Source organism: Cololabis saira, chromosome 2 (genome assembly GCF_033807715.1).
Source record: "Cololabis saira isolate AMF1-May2022 chromosome 2, fColSai1.1, whole genome shotgun sequence".
In the NCBI taxonomy this organism is placed as follows: domain Eukaryota; kingdom Metazoa; phylum Chordata; class Actinopteri; order Beloniformes; family Belonidae; genus Cololabis; species Cololabis saira.
Window position 1 is genome coordinate 7,766,695 of NC_084588.1, and position 17,986 is coordinate 7,784,680.

Consider the following 17,986-nt stretch of genomic DNA (forward strand, 5'->3'; position numbering starts at 1 on the left):
GCGCTTGACCAGTGAGTCATGCACCTTTACAAACAGAGAAGCCAAGGTGACTACGGGGCTGTCTAAACAGTAACCACATGACAGGGTCAAAGACCTGAAATGGATCGCTCTGAACCTTGTCTAAGAGGCTGCGCTCCCTCTGAGAGAACAGCTTTACGTTGGGAGTCACGCGTAGAGGTAACCAACGCATCGTTTCACCGGCGCGGGCCACTCGGGTCACTCCAGAGGCAATTCAGCCGCTATCGATCACTCCGGTTACAAATAAGCTCAATGTGCTGGAGAAATAGTCAAACAAAATATCATGAAATGCAGGATCTTGACTCTCTGGAGCATGTGTTCGTAGTAAATCAATCACGGAAATTCAGGCCCTGTAGTGATAAGCTTCAGGCCAGCTTCCTATAAAGATAACCGTTTTGATAAGAGGCATAAAAAGTTTTTATGTGTACAGAAGAGGAGATGAGAGGGTAGGAGACTCCTCCCTCTGAACTTTGGAAAGTTTTTCTTTCCTTTTTTTGTGTAGTTTTGCAGCTCGGTCTGCTGAGCAGCTAGATGCTCATTCCTCCTCATCTCAGCCAGAGACGACGCACAAGTGAGTACACTCGCAAATAACTAGAGCAAAAGAAATTGAAATACACAGCGGGGCTGCGGTGCCGTAATGAGAAAATGTGGTTAACAAATATTTACCTTCGGTGATGTGAGGCCTTGTAATTAGTGTAAATCTGTGCTGCTCCAGATTTGCTGTTTCAATCACAACTAACCTGATGCTCATTAGAAGTCAGTTGATGATTATTTCCAGTTGTTTCACACCGGCAGGATGTTTTGGGCTCTGCTCTTGTGTGACGGAAGATGTCTTAAGGCATCATTAGACAGCCGTGGTCAGGACTGTGATGGTGTGTTACAGCGTGAGGTGTGAAATTGTGGAATAATGAATATGGTGTGATTTTTACAAAAGGCTGGCTCGGAGAGGAGACACGGATGATCATGTTTAATCCCTCGGCTCTCTTCTTCTGGGAGCCAGATGTGAATAACAGACGCTTCTGCAAATGACCAAGTGGTCCAGTTCCATAGACGCGCCTCAGAAACGTGGCCTCGTGTTCAGAGCTGATGAAAACACTGAATTGTTTCAGTGTTTTATATCTGTTAAAGGAGCATGAGGCAGGATTTATGAAAAAAATTCGTATACGTTTTAAGTTTTCTAGGAATAATGTCAGATGAAGCGTTCCAAACCGAAAAGAATGAGCCCTCTAGTGTATCTCTCCGTTGCCTTGAACAGGCTGTGTGCTGCAAAATGTGCTGCAATTCCGGGCCCGAATTTCCCGCGCTGGGCTGCGGATGTGACGTCACATGATGCTGCATGAGCGTTCTCGACGGGGTCAGCTTGGATACAGGAAGAAGACGAGCGCGGTGAATCCAAACTTCTGTTTGGGTAGACATGGATTCTTCCACAGCCGGCAAACGACCCAGCGCCACTCAAAGCCCACTAAAAAGTGCTACCAAGAAGAAAACGAGAGACAAGTCGCGAGTCGAAAAGAAATTACGAGCAAAAATGGGCAGGCACACGAGTAAACATTGGATACGCGTTTGAGTCATGGAGGCAGCTTCAACTTGAATTGGGCTTGAAAACAGATGCTGACATGGCTCATTTCTACGGAGCCCCTAAAGGGACGTGGATTATTTTTTTTATAATGAGTTTTACGCGCGCGCGTAAAACCTTTAAGTGAGCACGTAAAGTTGTTTACTTGCAAGCAAAGTGGTAATGTACTTATAATGGAGTCCCAGGTTAAAATATAGCTCAGCTAAATCCTGTAATGTCATTTCCATTCATAAACAGAGCAGGGCGCAACTGGCTGGTCTCCTGTTCCAGCAATACTCCCATGTACTTGTTTTTACGCGCTCACGTAGAACAACTTTTAGGCGCTCACTTATAAGTTTTGCGAGAACGCGTGAAACTTTTTAGTGAGTGCATAAACGTTTTACGTGCTCACGTAATCAACTTTACATGCTCACCTAAATGTTTCACGTGCGCACGTAAAACTCATTATATAAAAAAATAAAAATCCATGTCCCTTTAGGGGCTCCGTACATTTCCTACTGACCAGGTAAGATAACATTGTAAGTCATATTTGGAGCTTGATTTGAAAATCACATAAGATTACCAAGGAGTCGGAGTGGCCTAACGTGCTAAGTAGCGTTAGCCGCAAAGAAGTAAGGAGTCCGTGCGTTCTCCCGTGCCGGCTTCGCTGTTGGCTGCAGGAACCCCGACGGTCGTCGTGGCGCTAATGAGTCTCATTTCTTATTCTTGCCTCATGTTCTTTTAAGAACAGAAAATGCAATAGTGAACAAGAATAACTTGGTCTGAATATTCCTGCTCCTCAGCTGTAGTAATAAATACCAAGTCCACCTTCAAATCTCATCTAAATACTCACCTCTTCAGAACAGCTTTTAATGTGTGATCTGTTTCTTATCCTTTATCTTATCTTTTATCTCTTATCTTTTATCTCTTATCTTTTTTATCCTGTGGTTTTAAATTTTAAATTTTCTTGCTCTCGACGTTTTATATTTGTGTCTGTGAAGTGTTCAATACTATTCTTCATTTAAGCGAGGGAATTACACCTTTGTCTTGCACAACATTTTTCCGCCGCAGCTTCATACCCAGCTTTTATTTTAAAATCAGAAGTTTGCCGAGCTCATCTCAAATGTACCATACTGTGGACGTTTGGATTCCGCTTATCCCTCTCAAATAGTTGAGAATAGCAAGACGCTCCGCCATAATGTGGAAGGATATTCATGTTTTTCTTTGAAGAGCGGTGTTTGAAGTCTATCTGAGCAGTTATAGTCTTACCTGCAGCAGGCAGCGGTCAGCGCTTTTAGTGGAGTTAGCTGGATTTTTACATCACATCATACTAATCCCAGAACAACAACACCCACGAGACAGGAAAACTGCTGCGGAGCAGAAGCATTTAGCATATTTTACTGAGAGAGCAATGCCCTGCGGAGAGCTACTCAACAAGTCTCACACATGTCCTTCCAGACTCAGATGATTAGATTCGGTCGTCAATTTTTAAACAACATATTCCTTTAACGTAACGATTTTGCCAAAAAAAAGGGTAGAATACAGTAAACAAGCAATTACATAATCAGCAGGATGTAAAACATACCCATGTGGTGGGCTACTTTGAGTAACTGACTAGTCTACCTTATAGAACAGAACTTTATTGTCATTATACTTATTTTCATGAGTACAATGAACATTTATGTCCAATTAAAGCGGTCAACAACATGCAGATTTGAAGGCAAAGCTTCAAGATGGTTTTCACATCCACAACACGCTGGAAAATTAAGAATTAGTGATGAGCTCATGCAGGAGGAGGTTTTGAACTGAAGAACCGGGTTTGCCTCTGAAAGGAAAATGAAACGTAAAGGCTAATGTCATTTGAACCACTTTGTTAGCTTCTCCACAAAGATAAAAGCCATTAGCCGCTAACACATTAGCTTACTGGGTAGAGCCAACGCAACACATTTGCAGGACCAGATTAATTTAGGGGAAACAATCCAGCCAAGTGTTCGGTATTAGTCCTTATTAATTTATCTTATGCCCCGTTTCCACTGAGCGTCCAGTACGGTCCGGTCAGTCCGGTCCAGTACGGTCTGGTATGGTCTGGTATGGTATTTTTCATTATAAAATGGTTCCATTAAACCGAACCCACTGCAAAAACTCAAAATCTTACCAGGAATATTTGTCTTATTTCTAGTTAAAATGTCTAATTTTTAGTCAAAAAATCTCATTACACTTAAAACAAGAGTCATTACCAGAAAAATAACTTATTTGACGATTTTCACCTGTTTCAAGTAGATTTTCACTTGAAATAAGTAGAAAAATCTGCCAGTGGGACAAGATTTATCTTCTCATTACAAGCAGAAACTTATTTTATCTACTTATTTTAAGTGAAAATCTACTTGAAACAGGTGAAAATTGTTGTTTTTTCCAGTGATGAGTCTTGTTTTAAGTGTAATGAGATTTTTTTGACTAAAAATGAGACATTTTAACTAGAAATAAGACAAATATTCTTGTTAAGATTTTGAGTTTTTGCAGTGCCATACAGGACTATTTTTGGCCCCCCGTTGTTTGTACTGTCGCCACACAATACAATCCGTTGACTGGCGGACAGAAAACGTCACTACCTACAACAAAAGCAAGCGCCAAACCAGCACGAGTGTTTGTAAACACTCTTCGCCGCCTGCAATCTTCTCTCAAACAACATGGCATAGATCGTACAAATGAAGTACCAAAAGCCGGGAATAAAAAAAGAAACAAAGCTACTGGACGAACTTCACTGGTAGAGTCTCTATGATAGCTTCCCTTTTGTTGCACTACTATAACCAGTACTGGAGTTGAGGGGGGATGAGGGGGGATGAGGGGGGATGGCATCCCCCCCTGAAATAAAAACGGTCAAAATCATCCCCTCTTTCCATCCCTTATGTCATTTCATCAATGAATGTGGTTTTACTGCTATTTCAACATTTAGAGTCATCACCAGAAAAATAACACCAGAAAAATAACTTATTTGACAATTTTCATCTGTTTCAAGTAAATTTTCACTTGAAATAAGTAGAAAAATCTGCCAGTGGGACAAGATTTATCTTCTTATTACAAGCAAAAAAATCTTGTTCCACTGGCAGATTTTTCTACTTATTTCAAGTGAAAATCTACTTGAAACAGGTGAAAATTGTTGTTTTTTCCAGTGATGAGTCTTGTTTTAAGTGTAGTGAGATTTTTTTACTAAAATGAGACATTTTAACAAGAAATAAGACAAATATTCTTGTTAAGATTTAGAGTTTTTGCAGTGATCCATTTTACTTATCCTGTGAAGGACAGAGTCATATTGATAAGTTCAGAAAAGTGTTTTTTATTGTTGTGTTTTGATGTATTTGATGTAATCCCAGTGGATATTTAAAGCTTACAGAAGGCTGCATTTAACTGCTGCTATGTCATTCCTGCAGTATTTCTGCAGGTGTTTTGGTCACTGCTATTATTTGTAATATATTATATTATTTGTAATCAGCACAAATTATCTGTCCCCATATGATAAAATCCACCATCCCCCCTGATTTTATTTTTACAACTCGAGTACTGACTATAACCCCACGCTACGTGTTTGGTCTACACCCGCATGGGCTCACCTGAATTGACTGCACCGTTTTAAACCCTACTGAACGTACCGACTGCTCAGTGGAAACGGGGATAAAGACACACATAACAAAGCTAACGTAGATTACAGTCAGCCGGCAAATTGTTTTACCTTCACATCCTGAAAACTATTAATCAAATCCTATTAAACATCGAGGAAGCGGCCTCGTCCAACTAAAGTATTTAATTGATTTTAAGTAGCTACTTAAAGAAAAGGAAACTAATGTGTATTTAGCACAGATCCTGTGTAAATGAAATGTTTTAAGGTTTTAGAAGCTTTTCTATCAACCCATTTTGAGTAGCTCCCGCCATAACTCTGGATTTCGCTTCACCTAAAATAGAATACCTTGAACTCCTCGGTGAAGTTTTCAGATTTTTCCTTCTCAAACTATAACCAGATGCCGTACCGTTGTTTCCTTTCATTAATGAAGCGCTCAGATCAACACACTCCGCTGGATTTGATTGATTTGTTAATGCTCCTTCAAGTAAATCAGTTTCAAATCGACCAAAAGAGCCCCCTCACGAGATGAATAGATGAGATGATCCATCAGTAACTCGTGTTTTGTCAGCTTTCTCTCAAAGACAGAAAAGCAACTTCAATGCAGAGACAGAACTTACTTCACGAAAAAAAAAAAAACCTCCAGACTGCTCGAGCGAAAGTTTTGCACAGAAGTAGGCGGAACAGCATTTGGTGTCTCTAATCCACTTCCCAAGAGGGAATAAGCGCCTGGTGTGGGCTGAGACGTGCCGGCGTTTCACTTTGGGTGACAGAAAAAAGGTTCGATTAGCTGTGGAATCAAAGCCCTGAGATTCATGGAAGCAGGAAAGCTTCTCCTGTACGGAGAGAGAATGTGATTAAACCAGAGTCAGGTATTGTCTCACAGCACGGCTCCCACATTCTTCTCACAGTGAGATGCTGAATATCACTCAGAAATAGGTCAGGGAGAGGTCCCAGGAATGAGCGATTAAGAGGGCAGGGAAGGTTCAGACTGGGTTGTTTAATTAACATTAACATTAACACAGCCTCAGATTACAATGATAAACGTCCAGGGACAGATGTCTTTGCTGGTTTTTTACCCCCAGATTCTTTTTTTCATGCATGTGGACATAGAAATAGCTGTATGAACTAATACAGTATCAAGGGATTTTGTTGAAAAGGTGTTTAATTGGAGATCAGCTGGTGGAACTACACACTTGAAACGAGATCGAACATTATTATTATTATTACGTTTATTGAACAGAGACAAATGTATCACACATTATTTCATAAAAAGTACAAAACAGATGTCATACATACAGGTTTCTAGCCAGAGCTAATTTGCAACCCGTGTCCCTGGTTAGGCCTTTACTTAAAATCCGAAAGCAGAGTTAAAACAGTACAAAACAATTAAAATACAAAACATGCAAAACAGAATAAACAGAATAAAGACAATACAAAGACAAGAAGCAAAAACACAAACCAGATAAGGTCAGAACACTAAAATAATACAGTGGTACAGTACGTTAAAGTCAATGTTCACAAGCTTGTTTCAGTTTCAGCCATTGTTTTACTTGTTGCTAAAAACCTTGAGCTTTGTCAATATTTTGATTTCCGGTGGCAGTGTATTCCATAATTTGGTACCTATTACCGAGAAGGATGACTGTCCAAATGCTGTTCTGCATTTTACTATCCTACAATTATTGCTTGTTGCACCTCTAGTTCTAACTCCACTGTTTTGTTTGTTTACCAATTGGCAGGTCTTTCTACACCAGGGGTGTCAAACGTGCGGCCCGCGGGCCGAGAGAGGTTTCCAACGCAAAAAACCGAAATGTTAATTTACTAAAAAGGAAGGCATAAATAATTGCCATGAATAGCAGCATATCCGCTAATGTAATTCTTCTACAAATCCATCGTTATTCCACAAAGAGAGCAGTTTTTGACAATTTTTTAGTTTTCTAGAATGCATTTGCCGATTTTATTTCTTTGTAGACGGTCGTTTATTTTTATTAACTGACTACTATTATATATTTTCGCAGGAAAAATATCACTGCTAAAAAAGATGATAGAAGATATTTATTCTGAGAATTTCAGTTTTGAATATGAGGATAGTGACAAAGTAAAACAGTTAAAAAAGAAGTGCTGACTTTTTCGGCACACTGGCGTAAATATCCGCGTCAATTTTTAAAAATAAATACACTTAATTGTACTGGAAAAATCTCTAAATCACAAAGAAACACTCTCAGATGTAATAAGAAAGATTTTGCTTTTAATTAAATTTCCTATAAAAAAGCGAAATATAAAAAAAACATACTTGTTTCTGTTTTTCTTTGTAAAATTATATTAAAAGTATCTTACATCATTTGAAAAAAAACAAGAAATTTCAAGAAAAGATCCTGAAGAAATATATTTTACATAATTAGAGTGTAAACAAAGTGCATATTTCCTTTAAAATGAACTAAACTGATATTGGATTAGATAACAATAGTAAAAAAAAGAATTAGAAAAAAGAACATTTTGCACCGTTTTTGTTATTTTGAGCGTGTGGCCTGCGAGAAAAAAATTTGTCAAATCCGGCCCGCCAAGCAAAATGAGTTTGACACCCCTGTTCTACAGCCTTATTTTTGATTAATGAAGTTTAGAGAATGACACAGTTGAGTTCAGGTACTTAAAAAGTCTGACTGTGAGACATGAGGCCCGTGGAGAAACAGCCACGTTTCTCAGCAGACGTATGTGAGCGTGTAGAGCAGCCGGTGTTCTGCTTTGATTCTCTGAAGTTCTGAAGAAGCTGCTCTCATTCCTTTAAGGTATGCTTAACGCCTGGATCCTGCTGTTCTCCCTCATCTCAGGTACATCACCGTTTCATTCAAACAAGTCTGTTTTACTGGTTCTTTAAATGAGCGTCGATGTATCTGATGCTGTCGCTCTTCAAACCTGTGCAGGGGGAGGAACGTTCATGATCCACAGCAGCCAGCACAGCCTCTGTCTGGAGGAGGAAGCAGAGACGGGTCACGTCCTCCTGCAGAAGTGCGACCTCAACTCCGACTTCCAGCAGTGGCTCTGGATCAGCCCGGGCCTGCTGATGTGCTCCGCCACGTCCAGATGTGTGTCCTCTGGCCGGAGCGGGCCGGTGCAGGCTCGGCCCTGCCAGGGGCCGGACGTGGATCCGGCAGATTTAACGTGGGACTGTGACAACGGCAGAATCATCAGCAGAAACACGGGAGAGCTGCTGTCCGTGGACGGCCAGCGTCTCTCTCTCACCAAGCATGGCAGGGACTATAAGTGGAAGTCTCTGGATCAGGGGGACATCTGCCAGGAGAGACTCAGTAAGTGTCCGCAGGAACAACTGCTCAGAACATCAACGTGGAGGCGTCGGACGACTCCTTTAGTGCAGAAACATTAATCACTAATGGCACTTTTCCACTAGAACCTACTCAGCTCTACTCATCTCAACTCAGCCTGGTTTCTTTTCCATAACAATTCATTCAATTTGTGTGATCTAAACGAAGAAGACAACAACACTAAAGATGTAGAACCTGGAGGAGATGATAGATGTGCTGCTGGGTCTGTGGCTTGTGTTTGATACCAAGTTAAAAAATGAGAGAGAGAGAAACTTCAAGCAGCAATGGTTTTAATGTTTTTAGTTCGTCTCGGTGCTGCTGAAAAGTCAGCTGGAGCCGTGAGCAGCTATGAAGAGACAGAGCTCCTGGTAGATCTGGTCGTTCCTTATCGCCGTCTAGATCCCTTTTTAATTCTCTCCTCAGCACCAGGTTTATGAACATCTGACCCTCAGAGTTGGATCATGAAAACAGATTTTTGCTGCCATTGCTGGTTGAATAAAATGAACAAGAAGCCGTCAGTTTCTCTTTCTCTGATTTCCTCCTCCGGACTCAGACGTCTGACTCCAACCCCCCGACCAATCGGTGGCCTGTAGTGTGATGATGTCAGATACAGCCGACTCAGCTGCTTAGAACCTCGGCAGAATAGATGCAGAAAAGTATCTACTCGGCACGTTAGACCCCTAATGGGATAGAACCAAACAGAGTGGAGGCGAGTTGAGTCGGGCTGAGTAGGTACTAGTGGAAAAGCGCCATAACACTAATCTGGTGGGACTGTTGTGGATAATCTTTGTTGTTCAGATTGTCACAAAGAAAAATCTAAAAGTATAAGTCTTCATAAAGTTCTCACCACAAAAATGCTACTCTTTGCTGTTACATAAAAAACGAGCTTTAGGTGCATTTAAATAACATCAGGGAGAAGATCTTGCTGATTTCTGTGATAAATTATGAACATCACTGAAAATGAAAGGGACGTCTTGTTGCGCTTGCTCTGGTTTGGACAGAAGTGCTTTAATAAGTTGGATGTAGAAAAAAGCTTTTTCGCCACATGAGATTATTACTTAACAAGAATATTGCTGTGAGGATATTTGTCTAAATGAGCATCTACAACTTTTCAGCCTGCAGTTTTAAACACGCTCGGGTCTCAGGATGAAAATTATAGCTCACACAAAATTCTGTCTTTGAAAAACCCAATCCAGTCCTTCTCAAATGAAAATAACAAAGTATAAATATTAAGAGAAAAATGCATGTTTTCAACGATGCTTGAAGTAACTGTGAAGCGTCTGGACCGGTTTCTCCACCGCAGCAGTTTAGTAACGCAGCGCTTTGGAAAGAAACCTGAAGACAGATGTTGGCTAAGAATGTCCCAACCAGGGGCGGGGCTTCAGGGGGGGCTGGGGGGGCCCGCCCCTGATTTCTTTTTGTTTTTTTTGTGGCACCATTTGGTTTATATTAGGTATAATTGTATAATATGTTGTGCTGAGATTTTCACACTCACAGTTAACATTAAAACAAAAATTGCAAGTGAATCTCCAAATGTATTTTGGGTAAAATGGTTGGTCGTCAACAGCCGTCTATCAACATCATACGTCATCATGGATCACTTGTCAACAGAGCAGTAATCCTACAGCCTAAACATGAGCGGGAGTTAGAAACACAAAAGTGGAGCGATAAAACGCAAAGAAAAAGAAAAAAGGGAGCAAGAAAAAGCCAAATTGGCCAAGCTAGACGCATATTTTGTTGGCCCTAATCCTCCTCCTGTGGGAGATGAACCTGACGTTGTTAGCAGAGATTCATCCCCGGGGAGGAATGACGAGAGACTCCAGGCTGCAAAGGGCCCGTCCCCTGGCCCGGCTCTGATATGTTCCGCTACTGGACTGAACATCTGCAAACATGTCACTGATGCGAGTGAAGAAAAGACCCCAAACATGTCTTCCAACTTTCCTGGAGGAAAGTTTTATCAAAACAATCAGAAACCTGTTCACGAAATGCTCTCGTACACGCTCAGACAGCCTTTCTCCGGGAGTCAGGCTGGAAAAGCAAGAAGACGGAGGCCGTTGGTGAACTCTGCTCATTTTGCGCTCCAGTTGTCTGGTGTGTGGCGCTCTGACCACCTCTGGGTCAGAACGGCAGGATGGAAGAAAGAAGAAAAGAGCTGCCCACCCCGTCTCCGAGGGACGCTCCGGATCTGCTCTGGAAACATTTGAATATGCTTTTATTTACTTATTTATTTTTCACCGTTAATGAAGCGAAGAAAATGCTCCTCTGACGGCTCTTTCCCTTCAGCGCCGGAGCATCTTAACGTCTTTCAGGTCATCCGTTCATACATCATACATGAGCGTGTTCGTCGCAGCTCATTGCCGTTGGAGCAGCTCCCATCGGCGTGTGGGCAGGATTATATTTGCTTAATGTTATGTCAATATTATGCTGTTTAACTGCAGATTATTCTGTCCCCTCGTGGCCAAAATCATAACATTAACTAATGACGTTGTTTCAGCCTGTCGACAAATTTAAACAATGGTAATTGATTGAAAGCATTTTTAAATTCCACATGCACTCACAACAGGAAAGTGACATTTAGGATCTTTTTCTATCTTTTTTAGTGCATTTTTGTTCTTTAGTGTAATATTGGAATATTGTTGATGAAAGTAAAGCTTTGGATATGAAAGGTAAGAGGTTTTTTTCCGTTTTTCAGGACTGAGGAGGGCTCCGGCCGGGGACCAGGACGAGTATGAGGATGAAGAGCTGGGAGATGATCTGCAGGGCATGACGAAGGAGCAGAGGGAGTACCTGCGCTGGTACTACCGCACCGAGGACCGTAAGTCCCACATGCTCCTCCTGCCGTAGCTGGGTGACATGTTTCAGAGTGGTGCTGTGGTGTTTCTGCTTGTTGGACCCCCCCCCGTCCGTGAGCCGTGCTCGTGGATGGATCTTCTGCTCGTCATCACGTCTGCTGAAGCGTGTGCGGGGAAGAAGCCACTGGAATAATCGTATCAGCCGGTGGTTTGCAGCTAACGCGGAGTCGTCACTCTTAAAGGGGCCAAACCAGAAACTGTTATTTTACGTTCCTGACGATGGTATATATTTGAATCCCTCTGTGTGGCGCCACCTTAATTGAAACTGTTCACGTACGCTTCTCCACCTCCACCCCTAACCCCCACCCAGCCCAACATCTGGCTCACATGGATGTACTTTACAGTGTTGTGCAAGTTCATACTTCTCATGAACTAGTTCAAAGTTCAGTTCACATAGTTTAAAAATGAATATTTCACATTCATAGTTCACCATTTTCACTTTGAACTAGTTCAAATTCAGTTCATTTCAATATTTTTAGGTGAGAAGTACAAATGAAACACCACCCTATGCTAAAACTGTTCACTGTACAATCATGTTTTGTCCTAGTGGCTTTTCAACTTCCCTCAGAGGCTGTAAATCTCCAACAATGTCATCCATTATCAGTGTTTCTACCTGTTGCAGGTAAATCCTCCCCCTGAAGGAGCAGCAGTGACTGGGGTCATTTGAGGCTGTTGGATCTTCTTGCTCTTTCCTGATGATTGTTTGATTGTCAAGGACTTGCAGATATTTCCTCACACTGGACGGATGCTTTAACTCCACATGACGTTTCAAATTTAAGTTGACGAGGCAGACGCTCGGACTTGTTTTCTCAGCGCAGGTGGACATAATTTATAAAGAAAGGTTAGATTTTTACCATCGGACTCTTTGGGAGACAATGTGTAAAATTCCCGCAGATAATCATAAACGGAGGCATCATCTGCGTCTGCATCGTCTCTCTCTTCACTGGTAATTTAAAGACGCCACCGGGCTCGGGCCACCGTTGCCTCCTGGTGCCCGTTGCTATGCTAGTGTGTGCACTGCATTGTGGGTAATGTAGTGTGAAGTCGTTGTCTCATCAAGTATTTTAAATGTGCGCCCCGCCCGCTGGTGAAATGAGAAGGAGGATTATTCTGTAATAATTGGACGTAAACAGTGAAGCTGAAACTCATAATCTGAACAGTTCAAATTCCAGTTCGTCGTCAAGTTCACGTTCAAGTTCTTTATTTGCAAATATGTTGCATTCAGTTCAACATTCTCACAGAAATGAACGTGCTCAATGAATGTGTTCATTTGAACTCGTTCATGCACAACGCTGGTACTTTGGAAGTGGGCGACACAAAACTGTGATATCAGTCACGAGGCAAACCCTGCAGAAGCTGTGTGTGTGTGTGTGTGTGTGTGTGTGTGTGTGTGTGTGTGTTTGTGTGTGTGTGTGTGTGTGTGTGTGTGTGTGTGTGTGTGTGTGTGTGTGTGTGTGTGGGTCAAGCGTCTGACTCCAACCCCTTAAAACCAGCTGCTATGAACACAGCTGAAAAGACGTGGCTGAACAGAGAGCTTTTACAGTATTTAAAGCATTTTGCACACATTTCATTAATTGTTTCAGCTTCTAAAAGAAGACATGAGGTCGCCCTCTTAAATCTCTACTCAGATCGATAGCAGTTCCTTCCTCCTCTTCAGCTGAGAGCCTCATGTTTCACTCTCTCCTTCACAACCTCACAAGGACACTGGTCTGTATCTGCCACCGTGTTCAGGATCTGACCACGAAGGCCGTCAGAGCGGGGTCAAATAGGGTCACATGGTCTGTTACACGGCCCCACGTGGGTGTTGGGACGCCACCTCACTGAAACTCTCTCACAGCTACTCGTAGCTCCCCAATCAATTCTTGCTGATTTTGGTTTGTTTGTTTTGCAGCAAGGGAAGGCAAGTTTATTTGTATAGCACAATTCAACACAAGGTCATTCAAAGTGCTTTACATCAACATTAAAAGCGGCAAGACACAATTAAACAGTAAATAACAAATCAAATGAAATAAAATGATAAGAAAAGAGGTAAAATAATAAAAAGCACAAGTTGTTAAAAAGTAAGGGTAGTAGAATACAGCAGGTACATCTCATTCTTTACAGAAGAGTATTAGGGCCAGGCAGGAGAAAAATAAAAATAATATTTTAGAGGAGGAAGATTTTTTTTCATTATGCACTTCGAAATGTCGAGAAAAAAGTCGAAATGTGGAGATTAATGTTGAAATACAATTTCAAGAAAAAAATCTAAATTTCATGAATAAAGTTGAAATGTTGAGAAAAAAGGCGAAATTTCGACTTTATTCTTGAAATTGTATTTCAACATTTATCTCCACATTTCAACTTTTTTCTCTACAGTTCGACTTTTTTCTCAAAGTGCACAATAAAAAAAATCCCTAGCCCTAATACTCATCCGTACATTCTTAAAATGGCAAGAATTACGTTTCTATACGGTCAAAACGTACAAAGACCGGTTCAAATACAGTATTACAAAAGTATTCTTACATTGAATGAAACCAATTTGACAATTCTATGCCAGTTCCTTAGTAGATAATAGTTAATCTTATTAACAAGAGTCTTTTCTCATTTGGCAGCAACGATGTGGAAGTTTGTGATGCTGGGCCTGGCCTTCGTCTCTCTGCTCATCGGGTTCCTGCTGCTGGGGATGGGAGCCATGGCCAACAAGTAGGTCTCACATCTGCCACGTCGCTGCACAATGAACTATGTCACACTAAAGCTTTGCTGTCCGTTCTCCTCAGGAGCAGGAAGAAGATAGCCAAATACAAAGCAGCAGCGTCTCTGGTTAGGAGGAGTGAAGGGGAGGAGCTGATCGTCACTTCTCAACCCAGAGACAACGGTGCAGCTTCCCCGCCCCTGCTGCGCTCCTCGTCCTCCGTCACCGAGACCAACGAGCTCAAGGCCGGAAACATCGTGGTCACGTGGAAGGATGGCAACACCTCACAACTGTACTCAGATTCCGTAGAGGAGGAGAAGCAGGACGAGGAGGAGAAACACGACGAGGAGGAGAAACACGACGAGCAGGACCGGGAGGAGAAACGCGAGCAGGCATCCGACGCTGAGCAGAGTGAAGCTGACGGGGTGAAGGAGAGTGATTCCAGCTTGTCTCACGGTTTGTGAAGCTCCCTCCGAGTTCAGCTTTGACGACAACATGACAGCAAACACTCACAAGGCTCATGAACAGCCTGGAAACAAGGGGCTTTGGCACCAACCTGTGTGACCTGATCACCAGCTTGTCTTCATCTAGTAAAAAACACTGATGAAAAAATGTCCCTTTGGAATGGAAGAGTATCAGGGCCAGGCAGGAGAAAAATAATAATAATATTTTAAAGGAGGAAGATTTTTTCATAATGCACCTCGAGAAAAAAGTTGAAATTTCGAGAAAAAAGTTGAAATTTCGAGATTAATGTTGAAGTACAATTTCGAGAAAAAGGTCGAAATGTATTTCAACTTTTCAACTTTATTCACGAAATTTCGACTTTATTCTTGAAGTTGTATTTCAACATTATTCTCAACATTTCTACTTTTTTCTCTAAATTTCAACTTTTTTCCTCGAAATGCACAATAAAAAAAAAAATCTTCTCCTAACAAATATATTTTCTCCTGCATGGCCCTAATACTCTTCGTACTTTGGTGATAAATAAAGTATTACTGAACCGAATAATATTGAATTGAATTGAACTGAATCCAGATTTGATGCCTTTTGTAAACTGTGATTCTGACCACAGTTTATATCTGTCTCTAATGTTCATGCAACATATCAATAAATCTGTTAATCACACTGCTTTGATCCTGATCTCTGACTTAACCTTTGGTTATTCATATAACTCACCCGTCTCCCCTGGAAGGGTTTGGGTTCAGGGTCCGTATATGTAAACTTGATGGGCTGGGGCCCCGGACAAACCAGGGGGTTGAGCAGGAACACCACGTGCAGAGACTATCGCCTTTGTGCAGGCGGCGCGGGTTTGAATCCCTTACTGTGACATCAAAGCCCCGGACGAGAGAGGGATCATCCACCTTCTCCATCTTTAGTCACTTTTCCAATATCACAAATAAAAACCTCTAATGGAAACACCTGGAATTCTTTTCCCGCATTTGCACGTCTCCGGCATTCCTGCATGTGACGTCGCCGGTCAGTCAAAAGTCTTCAAATCTTCCTACCTGTCTTTTTTGGCCTCCCATATGGCACTTTTCCACCAGTACCTACTCGACTCTACTCATCTCAACCCGGCCAAGTTTCTTTTCCATAACAATTCAGCACCTGGAGCAGAAGTAGGAGGTTGGAGAAGCTGCTGTGATGTATTTGATTGTGTGATCTAAACGAAGAAGACAACAACACTAAAGATATAGAACCTGGAGGAGATGATATTGTTACGGGGTGAGGTTTTGGACCCAAATGCAGCACACGGAGCACACGGTGGTAGTTTGTCTGGTTTGCTTTATTACCCTCAACAGGGACGAAGAGCAGGCAGGAATGCAAGACAAGAATCAGGCAGCAATCGGTGTCAGGTTCAGAAGACAAGGTCAGGCAACGGAGAGCAGGAGACAAGGCAGGATCCAGGAACAGGCAGGGTCGGCAACGGGAAGTCAAGACAGGGAATGCTGGAGGGTCTCGCAACTACAAACGTTGAGTGATGATCTGGCAGTGAGAGTGCAGGAGAGAGGAGCTCTTATGCTGTCCTGATTGTTGAGGAGCTGCAGCTGGGAGAGCAGGTGACTGGAGTGAGTGACGAGGTGGGCGTGGCTGGCAGATGGAATGAGCAGGAGAGAGGGGAGTGGAAAACCACTGAAGGCTGGAGGACCAACCATGACAGATAGATGTGCTGCTGGGTCTTTTGCTTGTGTTCGATATCAAGTTAAAAAATGAGAGTGAGAGAAGCTTCAAGTGGCAACGCTTTTTAATTTCTTTTTTGTTTGTCTCAGCGCTGCTGAAAAGTCTGTTGGTAGCTGCGAGCAGCTATGAAGAGACAGAGCTCCTGGTAGATCTGGTCGTTCCTCATCGCCCGTCTAGATCCCTTTTTAATTCTCTCCTCAGCACCAGGTTTATGAACATCTGCACCTCAGAGTTGGATCACCAAACAGACTTTTGCTGCCATTGCCTGTCGAATAAAATGAACAAGAAGCCACCAGAGTCTCTTTCGCTGATGTCACATCCTGACTCAGACGTCTGACTCCAACCCCCCGACCAATCGGTGGTCTGTAGTGTGATGATGTCAGATACAGCCGACTCAGCCGCTTAGAACCTTGGTAGAATAGATACAGAAAAGTATCTACTCGACACGTTAGACCCCTAGTAGAAAAGAACCAAACCGAGTAGAGGACGAGGCTGAGTAGGTACTAGTGGAAAAGCACCATTATATGACGTAGTTGTGCTATTACACTACTTAACCATCACGCATTACTGCATGAATGCAGGCTTTGCCTTGAATAATCATTTGAGTGATGATCTGCTGCCTTCGTCCTCTGTTGACTATTGTCAGTAGCAGCAGTCAGTGATTTGTTCAAAAACAAAAGATGTCTCCATCCATCTTCTTTTTTGTGGGTCTGGAGTTGATGTGCAACGCTGGGGGCGGCTCTGATCAGAGCTGTAAACACATACATCTATTCTTCCACATCCAGCTGACGATGTGCTGTATGTCCACGGCAGACACGACCCATATGTTGGAACTTAAGGAGTCAGGTAGCAGTGTATTTCTGCTTTTACTTATTCTTTGCTTTTAAGCTGACAGATCGTTGCAGCCGCTGCTCAGCATCCATCAGCCTCGGGTCCATTAAGATACAGTATGCTTTATCTGCTCTGTTCCCATGTCTGAAGTGCACAAAAGAGCTGAACAAAAGGCTTAGCGCTGCAAAGGAGAAGCGGCACCACCGCCTGTGTTGGCTGCTGGAAAAAGAGACAAAACAACAATAATGAACAGGTATAAAAGCCATCTACTCGGTAGGTGCTGTAGTTAGGCTTTGTGGCCATGTACCATCATAAATCAGTTTAGTTTGGCAGAGAGCAGCTGCTCTCCATCACTGGAACATTTTAATTAAAACAAGTCAAAACTACCTCGTGAGATTGAGCTTATTTTTGAAATAAAAACATGTCGTCTTTAATTATCCTTCAGATTCTGAAATGTTTAAAAACTTGACTTCATTTTTCTGGAAACCGCATTGAAATGTGTTTATTATCTTCATTTTATTTGGGTTTTACCATGTCAGGTCTTTGTGGCGTTTATAGTCTGTGTTGTTGCTACCATGGTGACAATATCTACAGTATAAATCCTCACATGTGCCAAATACACCAACATGTTTCTGCCTCATTTGGGCACAATAGAGAGGAAGGTAAAAAAAAATCTGCACTTCAGTCCACATCTTGCAGCAGCTTTCCTGAGACCGTCAGAAGAAAAGAAATTGGGTTGTTTCTACGCCGGGAGGAAAGTCTTCAAGGAATCAGTCTCATGCACAGGCTCTGAATCTGCCACTCATCTGTGTTGCACACATCTGTACGGAAGAGTATTAGGGCCAGCCAGGAGAAAAAATATTTGAGAGGGGAAGATTTTTATTGTGCACTTCGAGAAAAAAGTTGAAATTTCGAGAAAAAAGTCAAAATGTCGAGATTAATGTTGAA

General features: G+C 42.2%; 2 protein-coding genes across 3 annotated transcripts in view; one reads left to right on the top strand and one right to left on the bottom strand.

Moving 5' to 3' along the window:
- The first annotated feature begins 495 nt into the window (after positions 1–495).
- si:cabz01068815.1 (solute carrier family 51 subunit beta) lies at positions 496–15,171 on the top strand. The gene is made up of 6 exons (XM_061736997.1): positions 496–589; positions 7,973–8,014; positions 8,108–8,491; positions 11,199–11,321; positions 13,950–14,040; positions 14,115–15,171. The coding sequence occupies exons 1-6, from the start codon at positions 550–552 to the stop codon at positions 14,491–14,493; spliced, it is 1,059 nt and encodes a 352-aa protein (XP_061592981.1). The 5' UTR covers positions 496–549; the 3' UTR covers positions 14,494–15,171.
- A 230-nt stretch (positions 15,172–15,401) lies between these two features.
- rasl12 (RAS-like, family 12) overlaps positions 15,402–17,986 on the bottom strand; it is a 32,662-nt gene continuing 30,077 nt past the window's right edge. The window contains exon 6 of one of the 2 annotated variants that reach the window (XM_061737016.1): positions 15,402–17,254. The gene's annotated coding sequence lies outside the window, so the exon portion shown is untranslated. Of the gene's footprint in view, positions 17,258–17,986 lie in introns of both variants that reach the window. The other variant, XM_061737008.1, reaches the window with a different exon arrangement.